General features: G+C 39.7%; 1 protein-coding gene across 3 annotated transcripts in view; it reads left to right on the forward strand.

Annotated features, from left to right (window-relative positions):
- Positions 1-9,207: 9,207 nt before the first annotated feature.
- ikzf2 (IKAROS family zinc finger 2) overlaps positions 9,208-21,014 on the forward strand; it is a 166,332-nt gene continuing 154,525 nt past the window's right edge. The window contains exon 1 of one of the 3 annotated variants that reach the window (XM_060827646.1): positions 9,208-9,589. In XM_060827646.1, coding sequence (XP_060683629.1) covers positions 9,533-9,589 — 57 coding nt within the window. In that variant the 5' untranslated portion in view covers positions 9,208-9,532. The remainder of the gene's footprint in view (positions 9,590-21,014) is intronic. The other 2 variants (XM_060827645.1, XM_060827650.1) reach the window with 2 other exon arrangements.

Consider the following 21,014-nt stretch of genomic DNA (forward strand, 5'->3'; position numbering starts at 1 on the left):
CAAAGATGAACTCTGAGATGGAGGAGAAAGGGATTCAAGTAAATCTTGTGCATTAGTCAGGAAGATGTTGCGGTCGTTGCCCCTTCACACATAGGAATGCGCTCATTCACCATGCCTACAGATTCAGATCAATTTCACAGGATCAGTCAAGGCAGATGTTACTAGTGACATTGTGACCTGAAGTGGCGGTCACAAAGTCAGTGTCAACAGAAGCAAAAATAGATCAATTGGATTAAATAGTTGCTAGATTTGGGAAATCTGAACAAATTATGAGTGACAATAGCCCATACTTTGTGGGGCAAGAGTACCTGGAGACCAACTCAATATCGCCCTGTGTCAAACAGAGAGATATGTGTAAACCTTGAAACAGGCCTGAAAGATCTCACAATGAGGTTGGGGATCGCTAAGATGGTGACTCAACAATTTTCTCAGCATGTATAGGAACATACCACATGACCACCCAGTGCTTGTAAGGATCCTTAATATTCAAACACCAGCTAAGAACCACATTTGACTCACTGTGGCCAGAAGAGGCCAGAGTGCTGGTAGAGTGAAATCAAAAAGGACAGCTAGTCGGAAGGAAGGGAACCTCAAAGTTAAGGGCATTCATAAAAGGAGAGACCGTATTGATAAGAAATGTATGTTTGGTAAAAAAATGGTTCCCTGTCGTGGTGGATGATTCCTTAAACAGGAGTGTTGTCATATACGATACAGATTAGAATTGAACTAGTATGGAGGAAACATACAAACCAGCTGAAAAGATGACCGGCAGAATAGTGAACCAGTCCAGATGTGACTAGTGATGATGACCATGTCATGTGTCTCCAAGCTAGGATTGGCCATATCCAAGGAGGAGACAACAGCAGCTTTATAGGGTAACAACAGCCAGTCGGAGAGGGATGTATCTGCAGAACAACAGGAACTTCTGGAAGTCCAGGATACTACACTGGAAAAAGTTCTTGATGAGGAGACAGATTCCCAGGAATCACTTTTCCTCTGAGAATCTGATCATATCCGTGTAAATTAGAGGGTTTGTTTTCTTTTGCCATGATTTTTTTGTTTTGCAAATTTCCTGACAATTTACACATGCTAGCTACAATGCCTGTATAACAGTGAGAATTGTTGGATGTAGGTATATGTTAAGGGGAGTACTGAAATAAAAGAGGGTGTTTTATTTACATAGTTGGGTGTGTGCTACCCCTTTAAGACAGCAGATTAGGTGATCCAGAGGCAGAAGAGGGGGGCAGTCTAAAATTGATTGTGGAGCTGATAGGATACACAATAAAGTATTCCCAATTCAGATTTATCCTCCGTATACTTATTTTATTTACGATTCTAGTGAACTGCAAATATAAATAGGAGAGGGCTAATGAAATCCTAGCATTTTAATTAAACAAAAGAGCTGAAGAAATAACACAAAAATATAGACCAGTCTGTATGACATTGATAGTAGGAAAAATACCAGAATCCATTATAAAAGATATAATAGCTGAGCATTTGGAAAATAATGATAGGATTGGACAAACTTAGAATGGTCTTATGAAAGGGAAATCATGCTTGACAACTCTTCTGGAATTTTTCAAGGACATAACCATAAATTTGATGGGGAAGCCATTGGATGTGGTTTACTTGGACTTGCAGAAGGGTTTCAATAAGGTCTCAAATAACAGATCATGTCAGCTTAAAGCACATTGAATTAAGGTGCATTGCTTTGACATGGATCGAGAACTAGTTGGTAGCTAGGAATAAAGAGTAGGAATGAACGTGTTTTTTTCCAGTGGCAGTGAGCAACTAGTGGGATACTCAGGTGTGAGTCAGAGTCATAGAGATATACAGCACGGAAACAGACCCTTCAGTCCAATCCGCCATGACGACCAGATATCCTTACCTAATCTAGTCCCATTTGCCAGCACTTGGCTCATATCCCTCTAAGCCCTTCCTATTCATATACCCATTCAGATGCCTTTTAAATGTTGGAATTGTACCAGCCTGCACAACTTCCTCTGGCAGCTCATTTCATACACGTACCACCCTCTGTGCGAAAAAGTTGCCCCTTAGGTCCCTTTTAAATCTTTCCCTCTCACCATAAACCCATACCGTCTAGGTTTGGACTCCCCCAACCCCAGGAAAAGACTTCATCTATTTATCCTATCCATGCCCTTCTTGATTTTTATAAACCTCTGTAAGGTCACCCTTTAGCCTCCGATGTTCCAGGGAAAACTGCTCCAGCCTATTCAGTTTCTCCCTATAGTTCAAATCCTCCACTCCTGGCAACATCCTTGTAAATATTTTCTGAACCCTTCCAAGTTTCACAACATCCTTCCGATAGGAAGGAGACCAGAATTGTATGCAATATTCCAAAAGTGGCCTAACCAATGTCCTGACTATAAAAATTAACTACTTACATGAGGGAACTAAATGTAATATCCCAAGTTTTCAAATAAAACAAAGCTGGGTGGGAGGCTGAACTTCTGAGGAGGATGCTTCATTCTAATGTGAACACATTCTTGAGTTTTGCCATGAGGCTGGATATGGTGGGACTTTTTTCACTGGAGCATAGGAGGTTGAGGAGTGACCTTATAGAGGTCACAAAATCATGAGGCGAATAGTAGGGATTTCAAGACTAGGGGGCATATTTTTAAGGTGAGCGGAGAAAAACTTACAAAAGACAAGCATCTCTTTTTTTACACAGGGTGATTCATGATTTGACCTAGAGGTTTGAAGAGTTTGAGGTATAGGGAGAGGCTGAATAGATAAATGCTATTTTGCCTGGTGCATCAGAGCCTGAAGGGTGATGTTATAGAGGTTTATAAAATCATGAGGGGCATGGATAGGGTAAATAAACAAGGCCTTTTCCCTTGGGTGGGGGATCCAAAACTAGAGAGGATAGGTTTAAGGTGAGAGGGGGAATCCCCTGAGGGGGACCTTTTTCATGCAGAGGGTTGTGCATATGTGGAATGAGCTGCCAGAGGAAGTTGTGGAGGCTGGTACAATTACAACATTTAATAGGCATCTGGATGAGTATATGAATAGGAAGGATTTAGAGGGATATGGGCCAAATGCTGGCAAATAGAAGTAGTTTAATTTAGGATAGACCAGTTTCCGTGCTATACATCCTATGACTCAATATGTGGAGTGAATGTCCAGAGGAAATAGTGGATATGAGTACAGTTACAAAGTTTAAAAGACATTTGATTAAGTATATGAATAAGAAAGGTTCGGAGGGATATGGGCCAAGCACTGGCAGGTGAGACAAGTTTAGTTTAGGATTGTTGTAGGCACGGACTGGTTAGACTGAAGGGCCTGTTTCCATGCTGTATGACTTATTAGTTGAGTGAGTGAGTGAGCAGGCAAACACATGGCAGACGAAGTATAATGTGGATAAATTTGAGGTTATCTGCTTTGATTGAAAAAATAGGAAGGTAGATTATTATCTGAAAGTTGATATATTGGGCAAGTGGGAGATGCAACAAGACTGGGATTCCTTGTACACCAGTCACTAAAAGTAAGCAAGCAATGCAGCAAACGGTGAAGACGGCAAGTGGTATGTTGGTCTTTACAGAGAGAAGACTCAAATACATGACCAGAGATGTCTTGCTGCAGGAGTATCATTTACAGATTTAGTCTCCTTATCGGGAGAAGGACTTTCTGGCCATAAAAGGCATGCAGCGAAGGTTTACCAGACTGATTCCTGGATGGCAGACTGGTGTATGAACTTGACTGCATCAGTTAGGACTATATTCATGGGAGTTTAGAAAATTGAGGAGTGATTAAATTGAAACCAAAAAAGTCTAACAAGACTAAACAGGGTAAATCCAGGAAGGATGACCAAGAATCCAGAAGCAGGGATCACAGTCAAATGGTGTAGGATTGGCCATTTAAGACTGAGATGAGAAATTTGCTCACCCATGAGAGTGGTGAGCCTGTGTACACCTTAGCCACAGCAAATTTTCTTTGAAATGCTTTCAAGAAAGAGTTAGATATTGTTCCTACTGTTCAGGGGATCAAGTGTATAGTAAGAAAGCAAGAACAGGGAACTGAGTTGGATGATCAGTCATGATCATATTAAATTGTGGAGTAGGCTTCAAGAGCCAAATAGTCTAATCCTGCTCCTATTTTCTGTTTCTGATTAGGCTGATGAAATAACAACCACCAGTGTTGGAGTAATTAAAATCAGGAATGTGCAAGATTCTGGAATTGGAGTAACATAGAGACACTTAAGGATTGTCAGACTGGAATAAGATATAGAGAGAAGGACATGTGATGACTTCAAAGAATTTGAAAGCCATGAGGATAATTTTAACATTGAGAAGTCATTGGGCTAGGCGCTGATGTAGGTCAGAGAGCACAGAGGTGTTGGATGAACAAGACTTGGTGAATGTTAGGATCTGAGCAGCAGATCAATTGAGTGTAAGGATGATGGCAGGTCAGCCTGGACAGCAAGGAAGGAGTAAATTCTACAGCTTAAAGCAGTATAGATGAGTTCCAGTTACAAATGAGTTGACGCAAGACTGAGTCCGTGAAAATCATGGAAGTGGATGTAGCTGATCTTGATGATGGAATGTATATGGAGTCAAAATGTCATCTCGGTGTCGCCAAGCTTGTCAATTATTTGGTTTAGCCTCCGATAGTTACCAGAGTTTGGAATGGAACTGGTCACTGAGAACAAAATTTGTGGTGCGGTCTGAAGACAGTGGTTTTCCAAATACTAAATCAGAGAAAGTCTTTGCTGATCCAGTATTGGAAGTTGGTCAAGTAGAAATAACATGGAGGAAGTGGAGGAGTCAAGTGTGTGATGGTGAGGTAGATATAGATGTTATTAGACATACATCCAAAACCTAATATCATGCTTCCTCTTGGCAACGTTATCCAAAGATATTTTAAATATGAAATTGGAAAATGGCAAGGATGAATCCAGAGGTAACAATAAAGAATTGATGTGCTCTCTGACCTACATCAGCGCCTAGTCCAATGACTTCTCAATGTTAAAATAAAGAGACGCTCTAACAGTTAATTCCCTGGTTATGAATGAATAGATCCAAATGGAACCAATCAAGGGCAATGTATGATCTTAGGATAGTGGTCAAAGGCTGCAGACATGTCAGAGGATAAGGAGGGGTTCTTTTAGCAAGGTTCTGTGACAGAGAATAGACCTTTTGACTTTATAAAAGGTTATTTTGATTCAGTGGCAAGCATGGAAAACTTTCAAAGGGAGTCAAACATAAAATCCCCACGATAACAGGCACAGCATACTCAACAACTTTGGAGGCAAAGGGAGGTTGGAGGTGTTGGAGGAAGATGTCACAGGCACAGAGGGCTCAAGCATTTCTTTTTGAAAAGAGTAGAGATTATGATTGACTTAAAGGGACAAGTACCTTTTAATATTATGTTCTACCAGAGGGTCAGGAATATGAGTTTGGTCTTTGACAGTTTGTTAGGAATAGAGTCAAGGGAATGGGTGATGGCTCTCATGAGCAAGATAAGTTTAGAAAATCCACATGGGTAAAAGGTGAGGAATATATTAATATTTAATTAATTTTTTGAATGTGATTTATTTAAATTTTAACACAGTCTGGCTATTAAATTTCAATCAGCTTTAATGGATGCATGATCCATGGTAATGCATCTATAAATCAGAGTCCACTGCCAATCAATCAACACTCCAATTATGAATCCCACTGCATCTAAATGTTGGTTTTCTGTTTGAATTTTTATTCTTGAAATATACTGGCGTGTGCAAGGTGAAAAGTTTCTACCAAATGCATCTTTTTTTCATCAATACTGACTTGACCTTACTACCCAAATAAACATATTCAATCTTGGGTTCTACTGACTGAAGCTAAATTTGATGCTGATGCCCAGTGAAAGGGAGGTGAGTTAATATGTTTTTGGAAACAGTTTCTTACATGCTTGAAAACTAGCATTGGCCAAATGTCCAATTATCTTGTAAATGTCCATGTTAAGTTCTGATCTCTCTGCTACAGGAAGGATATTGTGAAACTTAAAAGTCTTCAGAAAAGATTTACAAGGATGTTGCCAGAGTTGGAGGGTTTGAGCTACAGGGAGAGGATGAATAGACTGGGGCTGTTTTCCCTGGAGCATCAAAAGCTGAGGGTGACCTTTATTGAGACTTATAAAATCATATGGAGCATGAATTGGCTAAACAGACAAGGTCTTTTCCCAGGGGTGTGAGAGTCCAAAACTAGTGGGCATAGGTTTAAGGTGAGAGGGGAAAGATTAAAAGGGATTTAAGGGGTAACTTTTTCACACAGAGAGTGGTGCACGTATGGACTGAGTTGCCAGAGGAAGTGTTGGAGGTTGGACAGCTAAGTAATGGGACAAGTAGTTCAAAGTGCTCTTAAGGTGACCCAAATTGTGGTAATTTCAGAAAAAGAAAATCCATGCAAGATCACAGAATTTCAATGCAAAGCTTACAAAATGTTGGTGTTCCACTATTGCATAACTTGGAAAGTGCAGTACCTGTAAAGTAGGCCAAGTGGTTTTGGTTAAGTGTGGTGGAGTCTTGTGGAAAATCATTCACCGCAATACTGAACGATTTCTCTTATTGCAGATGAGCAACGGTCCTATCCAACTTCAAATACTTACATGTTGGAAACATTTCTAATTAGATAAAACTGAATGCGATGAGTATTGATTTGAAGGTTCAGCCCGCATTTCAACATTAAAACCGTCCTATTTAAAATCTCGACTGTATATTAGACACTTTTCTGTAGAGATATTAAAGGATCATTTAGAGTGGAAAATATTCAACAGCATAGATTCTATTTTGAATGCAAAGCAGATCAAAACGGAAGATGATATTGCAAAGGAATATTCATTCAGTGACATCCATTTAATGACCTTTTTAATTAAGTTTCCACTATCGAGCGATCAGGAAAATGTTTTGGAAATATTAGTAGAATCTAAAGAGATTTTAAAGAGTAAAAGGAAAATACATGAGCATAATTTTGAATCGATCAGCTTTCCGTCCATATGCACATACGCAAAAAATATTGAGGAAACATAACTGCTGTTTTTGATTTTACGAATAGCGTGTCCATAACTGCTAAAATCCTCGCGTTGACTTGACAAAATGAATGTTAATAATTGATTTAAATTCCAGTTTAGATCTTAATCAATATATTGTTTCAATTTAGAAAACAAGTCAGACATCATCAATAATCAGATTTGCATTTACGAGATAATTAAATTGTCGATATGTTTGTAACCAAGAGAAGATTCATCCTTCATAATTTCTTGATTATTTCTTGAACACAAGGTTTTCGAGGTTTGTAAATTAGTCGTTTTAGAATTAACGGACCCGACCAAGTAAACAAATACAGGGTATTCAACTCATCGATTCCTTTTTCACTATTTATGTAAATTTTATGTGTGCATAGGATTATTGCATGTTTTGATTTTGATTTGGTGAATTCAACTAAATCATTTCGGACCTGCAAGCATATTGCAGAATAGGTTTGGGGCCGGACCTGGGTACGTGTTTGGCTTTTGGGTGGCTACAGTTAACGGAAATGATAGCTCTGTTTTAGATTTGGATTTGGTTAGAATAAACTTTTTTCTTGCATTTTGAAATACTGCATGAAAAAGCTTTGACTCTTTCTTTCGTGAATAATACTGCACTGTTAATTATCCATTGATCCATTAGTTCGATTTCAGTGGTTTAGCTCATTTTAAAATTATTATGTACAAATTTATTAAATAACCAATTGCATGAATTATAAAATATGCCGGAAATTAAAACAATAGCAAAAAAAACTTAGTCAACACTTCGCCAATCACCACCTATTCTCTTGCAAACCAAAACACGGCGGATGCTGGAAATCTGAAATAATTACTGAAAATAATAGAAGTACTAGACAGGTCTACAAAGGGGGAGTCGAGAGTGTGTGGTGCTGGAAAAGCACGAAGGTCAGGCAGCATCCGAAGAGCAGGAGAATCGACATTTCGGGCTGGAGCCCTTCATAAGGATTGAGAGGGAGGGGGAGCCAGTTAACAAGTCAGGTCTGTGAACGTTTCACATTTGTACTACTTCTATTACTTGGTTGGAGTTTAATGTGTGATCATTCATCTGAAATCTGTCTGAATAGAATATTTTACGTCTTGGTTCCATTCTACTATTAGCTATAAAACTTAGAAAATGGTACTGTTACTACTTGGACATATTCTCGCTATTCTTAAATACATTGTATTTAAATAGTGCCTTTAACAATGTAAAGCGTATAAAATACTTCAGCAAAAGTAGTGATTCAAAAAATGCCATCCAAAGAAAAGTGAAGAAGGACGACTAAAAGCTTGGTCTGCAAGGTAGGTGGCAAGTAGCTTATTTGGGAAGAGAGACAGAAAGCAGTTCTGGAGGTAAATTTAAGTGATCAGGGTCTCGATGATTGAAGGGGTCGAGGGGTGAAGGATTAGGGAATGTATAAGATGCTAAAGAAAGAATTGTCAGAAGTTTTCAGGATTGGAGAAGAGGGTTGTGACCAAAGGGGAAACTGAACACTAAAATGAGAATTTTAAAATCCAAGAATTGTCTCACTAATGTAGATCACTGAACAAAGGCGTGATGGGAGGATGGAACTTGGCGCCAGTTAGGATAATTTACCCATAAACGGAATTCACGAAATTCAGACTGTTCAGGTTGTATATACTGTTCCCAAAAAGTGGAAAAAATTCCCAGTGTCTGGAACATTGGAGGGATCATCTCAAGCAACTTTAAACAAAAATCCACGGACCGTGGCTTCTGATACTGAGTTTTCTACTCATACGCCAAATCGTTTATTTTTGTCGTGTTATTTTAGTTTGAATAAAACATTAAAACTTCTGCGATTACTTCAATATTTTCGGCCTCAATTTTAGTCCTTACCCAATCACTTTTTGATTCATCCCCTTTAATCCTTTTTGATTACTGGCAGTGTGCTATGTTATAAATTTTGACCCTTTAATTAGTTTAAAACATATGGCGAATGCTAAATTTGGTTTTTAATGATACTGCCAGCTAAATCTGTGCGCCTCTACTACATGAAATACAGCTCCTTTCTAATGGAATCAACAGCCTTTACACGTTTGCCTTTTGCACCTATACACTAGCCGAGCTGCCAACCTTTGTCTTACTCTTGAAATAATGTTCCAACGATAAATTCGACATATTTTTAAATTCTGTATTCCACGTTTTTGTTAGCTAACTTGATAAATATTTTTCTTGTTAATAAAAGTTAGATCAGAATTCGCAAATTTGCATTGAAAAGCGTTTGAAATTGCGGCTCAGATTACGAGCTGTAGCAAGTGTAACCTCACACTTGGACGTTGCAGTTCCTGGGGGGAATTATAATGGAGTGGTGCGGTACGGAACCCGAGAATAAGCGTGCGGTTACGGCCGTTTGTATCTCGGAAACGGGCCCGGTCCTTCAGGAGTGAGCCGACCCTGACAGCGGCCTCCACCCGGGGAGGCGCCGCCTGATATTGGGATGCATTTGGCTGCTGGAAGTGTTCAAGGGGCAGCCGCCATCGCAGTACGATGTGGCGGACAGCAGTGCGCCACCAGCTCACCGGGGGAGAGAAGCATATTCTGCAGGTAAATATCACTCCAGCACCGATGCGAGGCCAAGTCAGTTCATTGTACATCTGCATTCCCTCAGAAAGAACAATGTATTCTGCTTTTTGATTTCCTTTGTGTTATCACTCGAACAACGATTCAGGCCTTTATGTAAGAGACTCAGCACCAGGTCTGCGACCTCCTTCAGCTTTCCAACCTGATAAATATTTTATAACGATCAAGACGTGTGTGAAAATCCAAATTTTCTCGGAATAGAAAGGTTGCGTTACAATCCAGAAGTCATGTCAATCACTTCATTTATTCTGTTTGGAACAAAACTGCAGTATCTAAAATGAAAGGTCTATATAAAACGAACCGATGGTAATTGTTCAGTATTTAGGGTGTGAACCTTATTCCATTGATGTTAAGGAAAGGATAGTTGTACGTGCTGCTGAGTTATTCCTTACCCAGCATGTTAGAAAAATAATCTTGAATTTAATTTGTAGAAGTACTCCTTTAAATGATACCCGATTGAAAAGTATTATTTCATGACTTTCGGAGAGCATTTCGGCCCATCTGTAAATGCACAAGCCCTCAGAACTATCCACTTCACCCTATTCCCCAAATTATTTTAATTTCAAATATAAAACATATGACAAATTCTAATATAGTAATTGTTTCTTGTCCAGACACTTTAATATTCTAACAACTTTTCTTATCAATAATTATCATTATCATCAGAAATAAAAACAAAGTGCTGGAGAAAATTAGCAGGTCTGGCAACATAGAACAATACAGCGCAGAACAGGCCCTTCGGCCCTCGATATTGCACCGACCTGTGAACTATTCTCAGCTGGTCCCCCTACACCTGTGGAGAAACGCTGGGAAGAATATTTAAAGGGTCCTGAATAATGCAGGTTATGGTGAAAAATGTGGTAGAATAACGGTCAATGTCTGCTCCACTTTGTCATATCGCACTGCTTTTTTTGAACTAAGGTGTCAAGGTGAGATTCTCACCGGGCAGCGTGAGTTGCCTTTTCAAGGGCGTTGGTGCTTGTCAACAACCTTAATAACTGTACATCTCATCTCATTTGATATGCAGTTTCCTATCCTACCACAGGCTGTGAACAAACCAGATGCAGAGAATTTATGACATGGAAGTCAGAGCAAGTATCTTGTGACTTCCACTCACCACTTGCTCAAAAAGACCTCTGTGGGACACCAGGCACTAACATCTCAGGACATGCACCATGGGCACTGGTCACACACAGTCTACAGACACAAGCTTCTGACATGTGACTAGAAGAAATCTCAGGCATCCATCTAAACCACTTACAGTATGCTTCTGCATTTCAAATCTGCACCTTTTGGGTGCAATAGCAACTACCATTGTAATGCAGCAATAATGACACTTTGTGGTCATGGACATACACCCAGTTCATAGACTGAATCAGGCTGCAACTCTTAGCACTCACTTTGAGTCTACTTGGTTGCTTAGAGACTCTTTGTTTTGCCTTGCCCTGCCCTTTTACACCTTGCTAAAAATCACACAACACCAAGTTATAGTCCAACAGGTTTAATTGGAAGCACTAGCTTTCAGAGTGCTGCTCCTTCATCAGGTGGTTGTGGGAACACAATTTATAGCAAACGTTTACGATGTGATGTAACTGAAATTATATTTGAAAAAGACCTGGATTGTTTGTTAAGTCTCTCATCTATTAGAATGACAATGTTGCTTTTGCAACTTGCTCTTCACCCAACGATACTAGGTTTACAGAACTGCTGTATTGCCTTGTCATTTAGTGCAAACATAAAACCAGGAATTTTGTAATGGTTATTAGCAGACCTCAGTCAAGTCAAGGGACTTCGCCTTTGGTTAGGGCGTCCTGGTACAGTAGGTTAAGGGCAGCCTCCGACATCTGTCCATGTGCTTGGGAACAGTCAGTCAGCTGCTCAGAGTGATTAGAGTTAGGACCCTCTCCACGTAAAGGGTGAGCAGCTGAATGTCAGGCAGTCCATCACATATCTTGACACTTGCTGCCCTATTGTGGGCGGTTTTTCTCCTGGAATTAGAGAGAAGCAGGTAATAAGGGAGGGTTAAACTTGAGTGGCACAGCTGTTATTTTTGATGCAGATGGGGAACATGGCCCAAATAAGTGAGAAGACAGTACAGAGGGCATGTATGGTTAGTGCCATTCAGGATCGGAATGGGAGCCACCAAGTGAGGGAAGATTTGCAAGTAATAGGTGAGTGTGGTTGAGCATAAATCTTAGTGAGAAGTGGATGCAAAAACAAAGTGAATGTGAAGTATCAAGAGAAGATGGCAGCAGTTAAGCTGATGGAGTGGAATAGGTCATTGAGTACCTACAGTGCTGTGCATTCCTCGAGAGGGGCTGAGACTGCACTGACCCTAGTGGCAAGCTTGAACCATGGTCTCTCATCCTGGCCTTCACTACCAGTCAGGCGAAGGAGGACATCCTACATCTGCATCACCTTATCCACCAGGACCTCCCTGCCCACGACAGCATGCCAGTTTCTCCGTGTCCATGTCTGGGGCAAATACTATGCAGGGCATTTGCAGACTTTCCGTGCTTGTCCACGTGCTGAATGGCCTTTTACACATATTGTGCTAGTGACACTGGTTAATCCTGGGTCATTCTGACAGTGAGATGGTTCAGGTACAGCAAGTACTAGAATGGGGCTAGAATCAAGACAGGGTGTATCATACTGTTGGGCTAGGTCGTTAATGAAGTGGGTTCAGTTAGCTACAGCAAGAGATTTCGCTGAACCTTGTTTGACAAAACTGAAACACTTGATACCAGATTATTAAAATGTTCTCAATTTTTAGTTAGAAAGGTTTCAGATTAAATATGCTTATTTTTGAAATAATTAACAAGAAGAAAAATAAAGTTATATAAATATAAACATATTAATAGTTCAAGTCCAATGTAAGTACTCCTCTTCAATGATGGGTACAACTGCTTTAGGTATTGATTCCTTAAATGTCAATGGCTTTGGTTTGGCTTAAGGTACTGAAGATTGATCATGCTGCAGGATCTAATGACATTTGAACCTGAATGGAAGAGATACTTTGGGATCTATTAACTTGGCTGACAAATAGTTCTTTGAGAACTGGACTAGAGGGAAGTCAGGACCCCAATTCTTTTATATGTTCGTGGATTGTTGGCATCATTGATAAGGAAAGCATTTATTATCCATCCTTAAAATCCTTGTGAAGGTGGTAGTGAGCCTCCTCCTTCAGCCATTGCTATCTCTGTGGTGTGGGTACACCTATAGTGCTGTAGGCAGGAAGATACAGGACGTTCATCCAGTGACAGCGACAGAATGGTGATATATTTCTAAGTCAGAATGGTTTTGCAAGTTGGAAAGGAATTTACAATTAAAAGTTTCCATGCTTTGGCTTCTTATCATTGTAGACAATAGAGTTTCAGAGTTCAAATGATGCTGTTGAAGAAGCCTTGGTAAGTTGTTGCAATACATTTTGTAGATGGCACACACTGCATCTGCAGTGTACTAGTGATTGGAAGTGACTTTTTTTGATTGCGTCGATTGGGATGTCGATTGAGCAGGTAACTCTCCCCTCAAAGATGTCAAAATTCGTGAATGTTATCAGAGTTGCATTCATTCTGGCAAGCAGAGAGCATTCAATCACCTTTTCAACTGTACCTTTGTAGATGCTGGAATGGAGGTGACTTAATCATTACAGAATACCTATTTTATGATCTGCTTTTACACTGACAACATTTATGCAACTAGTCAGTTAAGTTACTGGTCAATGGTGATCAAATATTAATGGAATAATTATGATGGAATATTGTCAGTGGTTAGACTCTTTTGTTGGATTCAGTAATCACTTGACATGTGTCATACATGTTGTTACTACTTATCAGTCCAAGTCAAAATATTGTCTGGATCTTTTTGCTGCCTTTGGAGCCTTAAAAATTTGAGTCTTTGAACAGTGCAATTAATTGTTGACTGTCATTTCCCTTAAATATGCTTATTTGAATATTCTTTTTGAGGTTCACTGATATGCAAAGTAGAGTTTGATTTTTGTCAAAGTTTATCTGGGAACTGAGAGCTTTTCTTTTTCATCTCGGTTTGCTAGGAATAAAACTTGAACTACCTAGATTTCATATTAGCCATAAACCCTAAATGTAGATATCTTTATAGGAATACCATTTTTAATAAAGAGATACATCAATAAGAATAGCAAATTGACTTTTCAGAAAGAGGATTACGTTCGTCTTTCTTAAGCTAATTATAGTGATCAATAAGCCCCACAATTCCTGAACTCATCACAAAAGTTAAGATTTTATGAAAGTATGCAAAATTGTGCAATCTATCAGTCTTTTAAATCCAAGTTTACAGAAAACGTGGACAACGTTTCTACACATAACAAGAATTGCCAGTTATTACAAATAAATATATACTAAATGAGGCAAACAATTCTGAATCATCAACACTTAAGCCTATTAAAACTGTAGCCCCCTTATAATCTCCACTGTACATATACATACAGACACGAGGTTTTGGAGAGAAGGACTGTGATGAGAGTTCATTAGTCCCTGTTCACATTGTTCACAGAGAGGATTCTATTGGCTTGTCAGCCATTCTGCTGTTTGAAAACATATGTAGAAGGAGAATCATTTGTTTTCAGAAGAGTGTGACTAGTTCACTCACCGGTTGAGCATCATAGCTTACAGCAACTGCTGAAAGAAAAATAAATTGGCTTTAGGCTGTAGTTGTATTTTACTGCAGAGAAAAGAGTTTCTGCCCTTGTGGAGATCCAAAGGCTTGTCTCAAACATTCACATCCCTGCAAGCTGTTCATTTGCCTGGGAACCAATCACATAGTTGTTGACAGGCAGAGGGCATTTTTCATCGATAATTGGTCACTAATCTGCAGACTAATCATCTACTTGATACCAACCAAAGTCCCATTGTTACACACCCACTGGCTCACTTCACCTCACCTGTAACCAGACTCACACTACTGCTTGAACAAACCGCTGTGTAAAAAGCACTTAACAGTGAGTGTCAGGTTATTTTAAAAATGCTGAAAATGTGTTGCTGGAAAAGCGCAGCAGGTCAGGCAGCATCCAAGGAGCAGGAGAATCGACGTTTCAGGCATGAGCCCTTCTTCAGGAATGAGGAAGGGCTCATGCCCGGAACGTCGATTCTCCTGCTCCTTGGATGCTGCCTGACCTGCTGCGCTTTTCCAGTAACACATTTTCAGCTCTGATCTCCAGCATCTGCAGTGCTTCCTTTCTCCAATTTAAAAATGCAGCAATCTTTCAGTAATTTTTGATTTTTAAAAGCTATTTTTGCATTTCAGTCCACATTCAAAGACACAGAAAACTATTAATGTACACTTTCAGAATTCCTTTACATTGCTATTAGAGATGATTTTATTATTTTGGGTTGGCAGTCAGATATGTTGTCTGAGGAAATTAGTTGAATTCTCAGATCGTTAGTAGGTGTAGGTTGGCAAAGGACTGCGCCTTAAGGAAGCCTCACAGAACTTCAAGTTGTGACAATTGCTGTTCACTACCTACATAAGCTGGACACAACTGGACTACTGCTTATAATTTTGATCATCCTGAAATAAGAAAGATGTTGTTAAACTGGAGAGGATACTAAAAAGATTTACAAGAATAGTTTATTTTCCCTGGAGCATTGGAGGATGAGGGGTGACCTTATATAAGATTTTAAAGGATCATGAGGGGTATGGATAGGGTGATTAGCCTGTCTTTTTCCTAGGATGGGAGTGCAAATTTGATGGCATAGTTTAAAGTGAGAGGGAAAAGATTTTAAAAAGGACTGGAAGGTAACTTTTTCATGTAGAGGGTGGTGTGTGTATGGAATGAGCTGCCAGAAGAGGTGGTGGAGGTGGGTACAATTACAACATGTAAAGGACATCTGGATGGATATATGAATAGGAAGGGTTTAAGAGGGATAATGGGCCAAATGTTGGCAAATGGGACTAGATTAATGTAGAATATTTGGTTGCATTGGATGAGTTGGATCAGTCATTCCGTGCTGTATGACTGTCTTCTTAGTCACGTATTCAAAAAAATTTAATCAAGTTTTTGAGACCTGATCTCCCACACACAAAGCCATACTGTTTATCCTTAATCAGTTCTTGCCTTTCCAAATGCATGTAAATCCTGTCTTCAGAGTTCCCTCCAATGATGTTTAGCTCACTGGTCTGCAGCCTTTCTTAAACAATGGTATCACATTAGCCAATCTCCAGTCTTCTGACACCTCACCTGTGATTATCGATGATACAAATATCTCTGCTTAGGGGCCCTGTAATTTCTTCCCAAATTTTCCACAATGTCCTGGGATACACTTGGTCAGATTCTGGGGAATTATCAACCTTTATGCACTGTTTTTTCAAGACATCACTATTTATTTCCTTGAGTTCCCTAGCTTCCATGTCTTCTATCATTGTAAACGCTGATGCAAAATATTTGCTTAGGCTCTTTAGAATGTCTTTGAACTCGCATTAATCTTATCTACCAAACCCATCTCATTGTCCCCTTTTCGCCATCCTGATTGCCCTTTTAAATGTACTCCTTTACTCCTCAAAGGATTCACTTGTTTCCAGCTATCTATACCTGACATATGCCTTTTTCTTGACCAGAGCCTCAATATCTCTAGTCATCCAATGTTCACTGCTCCTACCAGCCTTCCTGTTCACATTAGTAGGATCATGTTGCACCTGAACTCTCATTATCTCACTTTTGAAAGCCTCCTACTTACCAAACATCCTTTTACCTGTGAACAGCCTTCTCCAATCAATTTTTAAAAGCTTGAAGATCTAATTTTGTTCTTGAATGTATGGAAATAGATCAGAGGGCCTTTTGTAAACACCAAAAACATGAAAAACAAATTAAATTTAGGTTAACTTATACTTAAAGTACTTTCATCAAAACATATTTTATTATGTTCCTATTATTAATTGCCAATCTGTAACTCTCATTCAAATGTGCAGGTTTTATTGTAATCTGGTAAGGGCAATATTAAAGCAAAAGGTGATTCCTGTATTATTAAATAGCCCATCACAACTCTGGATCCTAGACTCAAACATGGTCAATGGTTATGTACTGAAAACACCAGAATATGGTTAGTAGCTCTCTGTCACTTATCTCTAGAGAGAACAGGAGACAGTTGGAGACTTTTTTTTATAAAAACATCAGAACAAAATAAATGCAGAAAAATGAGAAGGAAGATGTTTTTTGTAAGGAAGATTGGATTAGCTTTAATGCCACAAATAAATATAATTTTAAACTTGACATAATTGAATACTCCTTAAAGCTTCATAACACACAAGGATGGAATTTTTTTGGAAGAAGTCAAAATATATTGATTGCAGCGTTATCAGTTATCAAAATTTCCTCTCCTGGCAAAGTTACAGGAGAATCAAACCACAAATGTAGCACCTGAATTGACCCTTTTATAGGAGGAGGCAATAGCATAGTGGTATTTTTTCTTGGACTATAAATCCGGAGGTAAAAACAATGACTGCAGATGCTGGAAACTAGATTCTGGATTAGAATGGTGCTGGAAAAGCACAGCAGTTCAGGCAGCATCTGAGAAGCAGGAAAATCAACATTTCGGGCAAAAGTCCTTCATCAGGAATAGAGGCAGAGTGCCTGAAGGGTGGAGAGATAAAAGAGAGGAGAGTGGGGGTGAGGAGAAAGTTGCATAGAGTACAGTAGGTGATTGGGGGTGAGGATGAAGGTGATAGGTCAGGGTGGAGGGTGGGGGAAGGTAGCAAAGAGTACAGTGGATGAATGGGGGTGGGATGAAGGTGATAGGTCAGAGAAAAGGGTGGAGTGGATAGGTGGAAAGGAAGATAGGCAGGTAGGACAAGTCATGGAGACAGTGCTGAGCTGGAAGTTTGGAGCTGGGGTGAGGTGGGGGAGGGGGAAATGAGGAAACTGGTGAAGTCCACATTGATGCCCTGGGGTTGAAGTGTTCCAAGGCGTAAGATGAGGCGTTCTTCCTCCAGGCATTGGGTGGTGAGGGAGCAGCGGTGAAGGAGGCCCAGGACCTCCATGTCCTCAGCTGAGTGCAAGGGGGAGTTGAAATGTTGGGCCACAGGACGGTGTGGTCGATTGGTGTGGGTGTCCCAGAGATGTTTCCTAAAGCGTCTGTTAGGAGGCGTCCAGTCTCGCCAATGTAGAGGAGACCGCAGCGGGAGCAACAGATACAATAAATGATATTGGTGATGTGCAGGTAAAACTTTGGATCTTTGGAGTGGGCGCAGGTTTTGTCATTCCTGCGGTGGCATGGGCAGGTGCCAGGATGGGAGGGTGGATTGTTGGAGGGTGTATAAATCCAGAACCTGGGTTTGAATTCACACCACAGTAAAGGGTGGAATTTGCTTCAGCAAAAAAAAACTGGAATTAATAGTCTAATTTGACCATGGAAACCATCCTCACTTTTTACTAAAAACCTTCTAGTTCATAAATATCTTTTAGGGAACAGAAATTGCTGCCTTTATCCGGTCTGGCTGAAATGTGTCTCCAGACAAATAGTCATGCAATTGAATCTTAACTGACTTCTGAATTGACCTCGCAAGGCTTTCAGTTGTACAAACCAATAAACAGTCTCAAAAAAAGGATGAAACCAGGTGGATCACCTTGAATCACTGAAAGCACCAAATATAACAATGGCAAATCCAGCCCTGTAGATTACTAACAGCTAGGGACTTGTGCCAAAATTGGGAGAGTTGTCTAAGAGACTAGTTGAGCAACAGTATGATTATAGTTACATTCATGGAATCATATTTTACAATATACCAGACATGACTATTACCCTCCCAGGATATATCCTGTCCCACCAAAAGGACAAACCAAGCATTGTGGTAGCACAGTGGTCAGGGCATTGCCGTGGCAGGTGGTGAGGGAACTAACCAAAGGAAAAACATGCTTTACCTCATCCTCACCAATTTCCATGCTATATATGCCCTTTTCCATGACGGTATCAGTAAACGTGACCAATTCACATCTTCACATTGAGGATATCCTGCATCAGGTTGTGTGGCATTATAACTACCCTAAATGAAATGGACTTAGAACTGAAAGACTGCAAAACTGTACTCCAACGCAATCTGCAAATCATGGCCTGGCATATTCCCCACTTGACCATTAGCAACAAGTCAGGGGATCGGCATTGACTCTATGACGAGTGCAGGAATGCAGCCAAAGAGCAGCACCAGGCATACCTGAAACTGAAGTGTCAAATTGATGAAGCCAAAACAGGCCAACTTGCCAAGCAGCATAAACAGCAAGCCATAGACATGATGGGGAAGCCCAGCAAATTAGTACAAAAGTTAAGGCTGAACTATTTGAAGCAATATTCAGCCAGAAATGTCACTTGGATCATCAATCCTGACCTCTTCCAGAGCTCCCTAGCAACACAGATGCTAGTTTTCACTCTGTGATATCCAGAAATGGTTGGAGTCACTGGATATTGCAAACATTATGGACCCTGACAACACTCCGGCATTGTACTGATGGCATGTCCTCCACATCTAGCCAAGTTGTTCCAATATATATAAATCTGGTATCTAACTGACAATGTGGAAAACCACCCAGGTATGTCTTGTATACAAAAAGGACAATAACTCCAACCTTATCACTACTGTCTACTCTTGAACATCAGTAAAGTGATGGTTAATGTAATCAGCAGTGCAATCAAACAGTTCTTGTTTATCAATAAACTGCTCACTGATGCTCAGTTTCAGTTTCTTCAGAGCCACTCAGTTCCTGACCGAATTACAACTCTTTTTGAAAATGTAGACAGGAGAGCTAAATTTGAGATGTGAAATAGAATGATCGGCCCTAGAATGGTGGCATTGTTTATTGAGAAAAGGTTGCAGAGAATGATATTGCATACAAGAGCTTCAATCCAGTATCTAGATATCACAGTGAAAACTAGCATCTGTGTTGCTGCGAACCTCTGGAAAAGTTCAGGATTGATGATCCAAGTGACATTTCTGGCTGAAGATTGTTTTAAATAGTTCAGCCTTAACTTTTGCACTAATTTACTGGGCTTCTCCATCATGTCTATGGCTTGCTGACTAGACAAATTCCACTCATACCTTTCAAGCCATAATTTGATTTCAGTTCACAGACCATAAAATTCAACACTGATTACGACATACCCAGTTCTTACCTAATTAACCCATAATTTATAAATATTCATCACCTGTTCCCTTGTTCCATTAGGTTTCTGGTATTCCTTCAAATCTGACTAGAAGTCCCTCCTTCTCCAGCCTTATTCTGTGTCTAGCCTCATCGCTTCTCCTCACCTTCCTGCCCTGTTCTAACCTGTTCACCTTCCCATTCACCTACCCACTCCACTCCACTCTTTCCACAAACAAATCAAATTACAGTAACCCCCTACCTGCACCCGTCACCACCACCCCACCTACCTTCCCTACCCTCTCCCTCTTTTTTTTTACTTCTTGGCTCTCCTCCCCCTCCCCAGTCCTGATGAAGGGCTTTGGCCCAAAACATTGACTTCCTTGCTCCTTGGATGCTGTTTGACTTGCTGTGTTCTTCCAGCTTCACATCTGTTGTCTCTAACTTCCAGCATTGCAGTCCCTTTTTTTATTTTTAAATACATTGATATATAGAAATAAAATGTACAAAAGGATAACACTTATCATTGTTTTAATGTATGTTTAAGTACCGTTTGCTAGTATTTATAACAGTTTGTTTTAGAACCTAGTACTTTATTCATAAAGCAATTAGTTAGCCAACTGCTGCTATCCACCTATCTCAATTTGGAAATTTCCCCATTCCTAAGCATGTTTTTAAAACAGCAATATCATCACTATTTTTGAATCCTGCATTTCATTGAATGCATGTCATTCCATAGTAACTTATTATTGATGTAGTACTGAATGGGTATTGCTGCTGAATCCCTTCATAGAATTTCTTCTAATATTTTCATCAAGAAAAATGCCAAATCCACTACCACTAAGATACTGTTTATTAATCTTCAGCTCTTTTTTGCTTCACAAGCTAAAGTGCAATACTTACCTCCCTTGAAAGAAAAATTATAAATTCTCCTGCAACTGGAGAATCCAGTACTAAAATCAATAAATTTCATGTTCTTGGCATCACACATTGATGGAAATTTCAAAACATGCTATTTTATCACATTGTTCAATGTTTTATTCACCTGTATGCTTTCTTCCATTTTGGATTTTTTATTTTTGTACTCAACTTGGAACCCTCAAAATTGCTTTGTTTGGATGCCCAGCCAATATAGCTGACCATTTATACTGCAGAATTCCTCCTTTTGGCGTTTTGGAGTTGTGAAAGCTGCTGAAACTTAACTACAAATTTAATTTTTTTTTGTTTTAAACTTAACTCTGACAATATTTTTAAAGTTACTGCTTCCACTCCACAAAGAAATACTCT

This window comes from Hemiscyllium ocellatum, chromosome 7 (genome assembly GCF_020745735.1).
Source record: "Hemiscyllium ocellatum isolate sHemOce1 chromosome 7, sHemOce1.pat.X.cur, whole genome shotgun sequence".
NCBI classification, from domain to species: Eukaryota; Metazoa; Chordata; class Chondrichthyes; order Orectolobiformes; family Hemiscylliidae; genus Hemiscyllium; species Hemiscyllium ocellatum.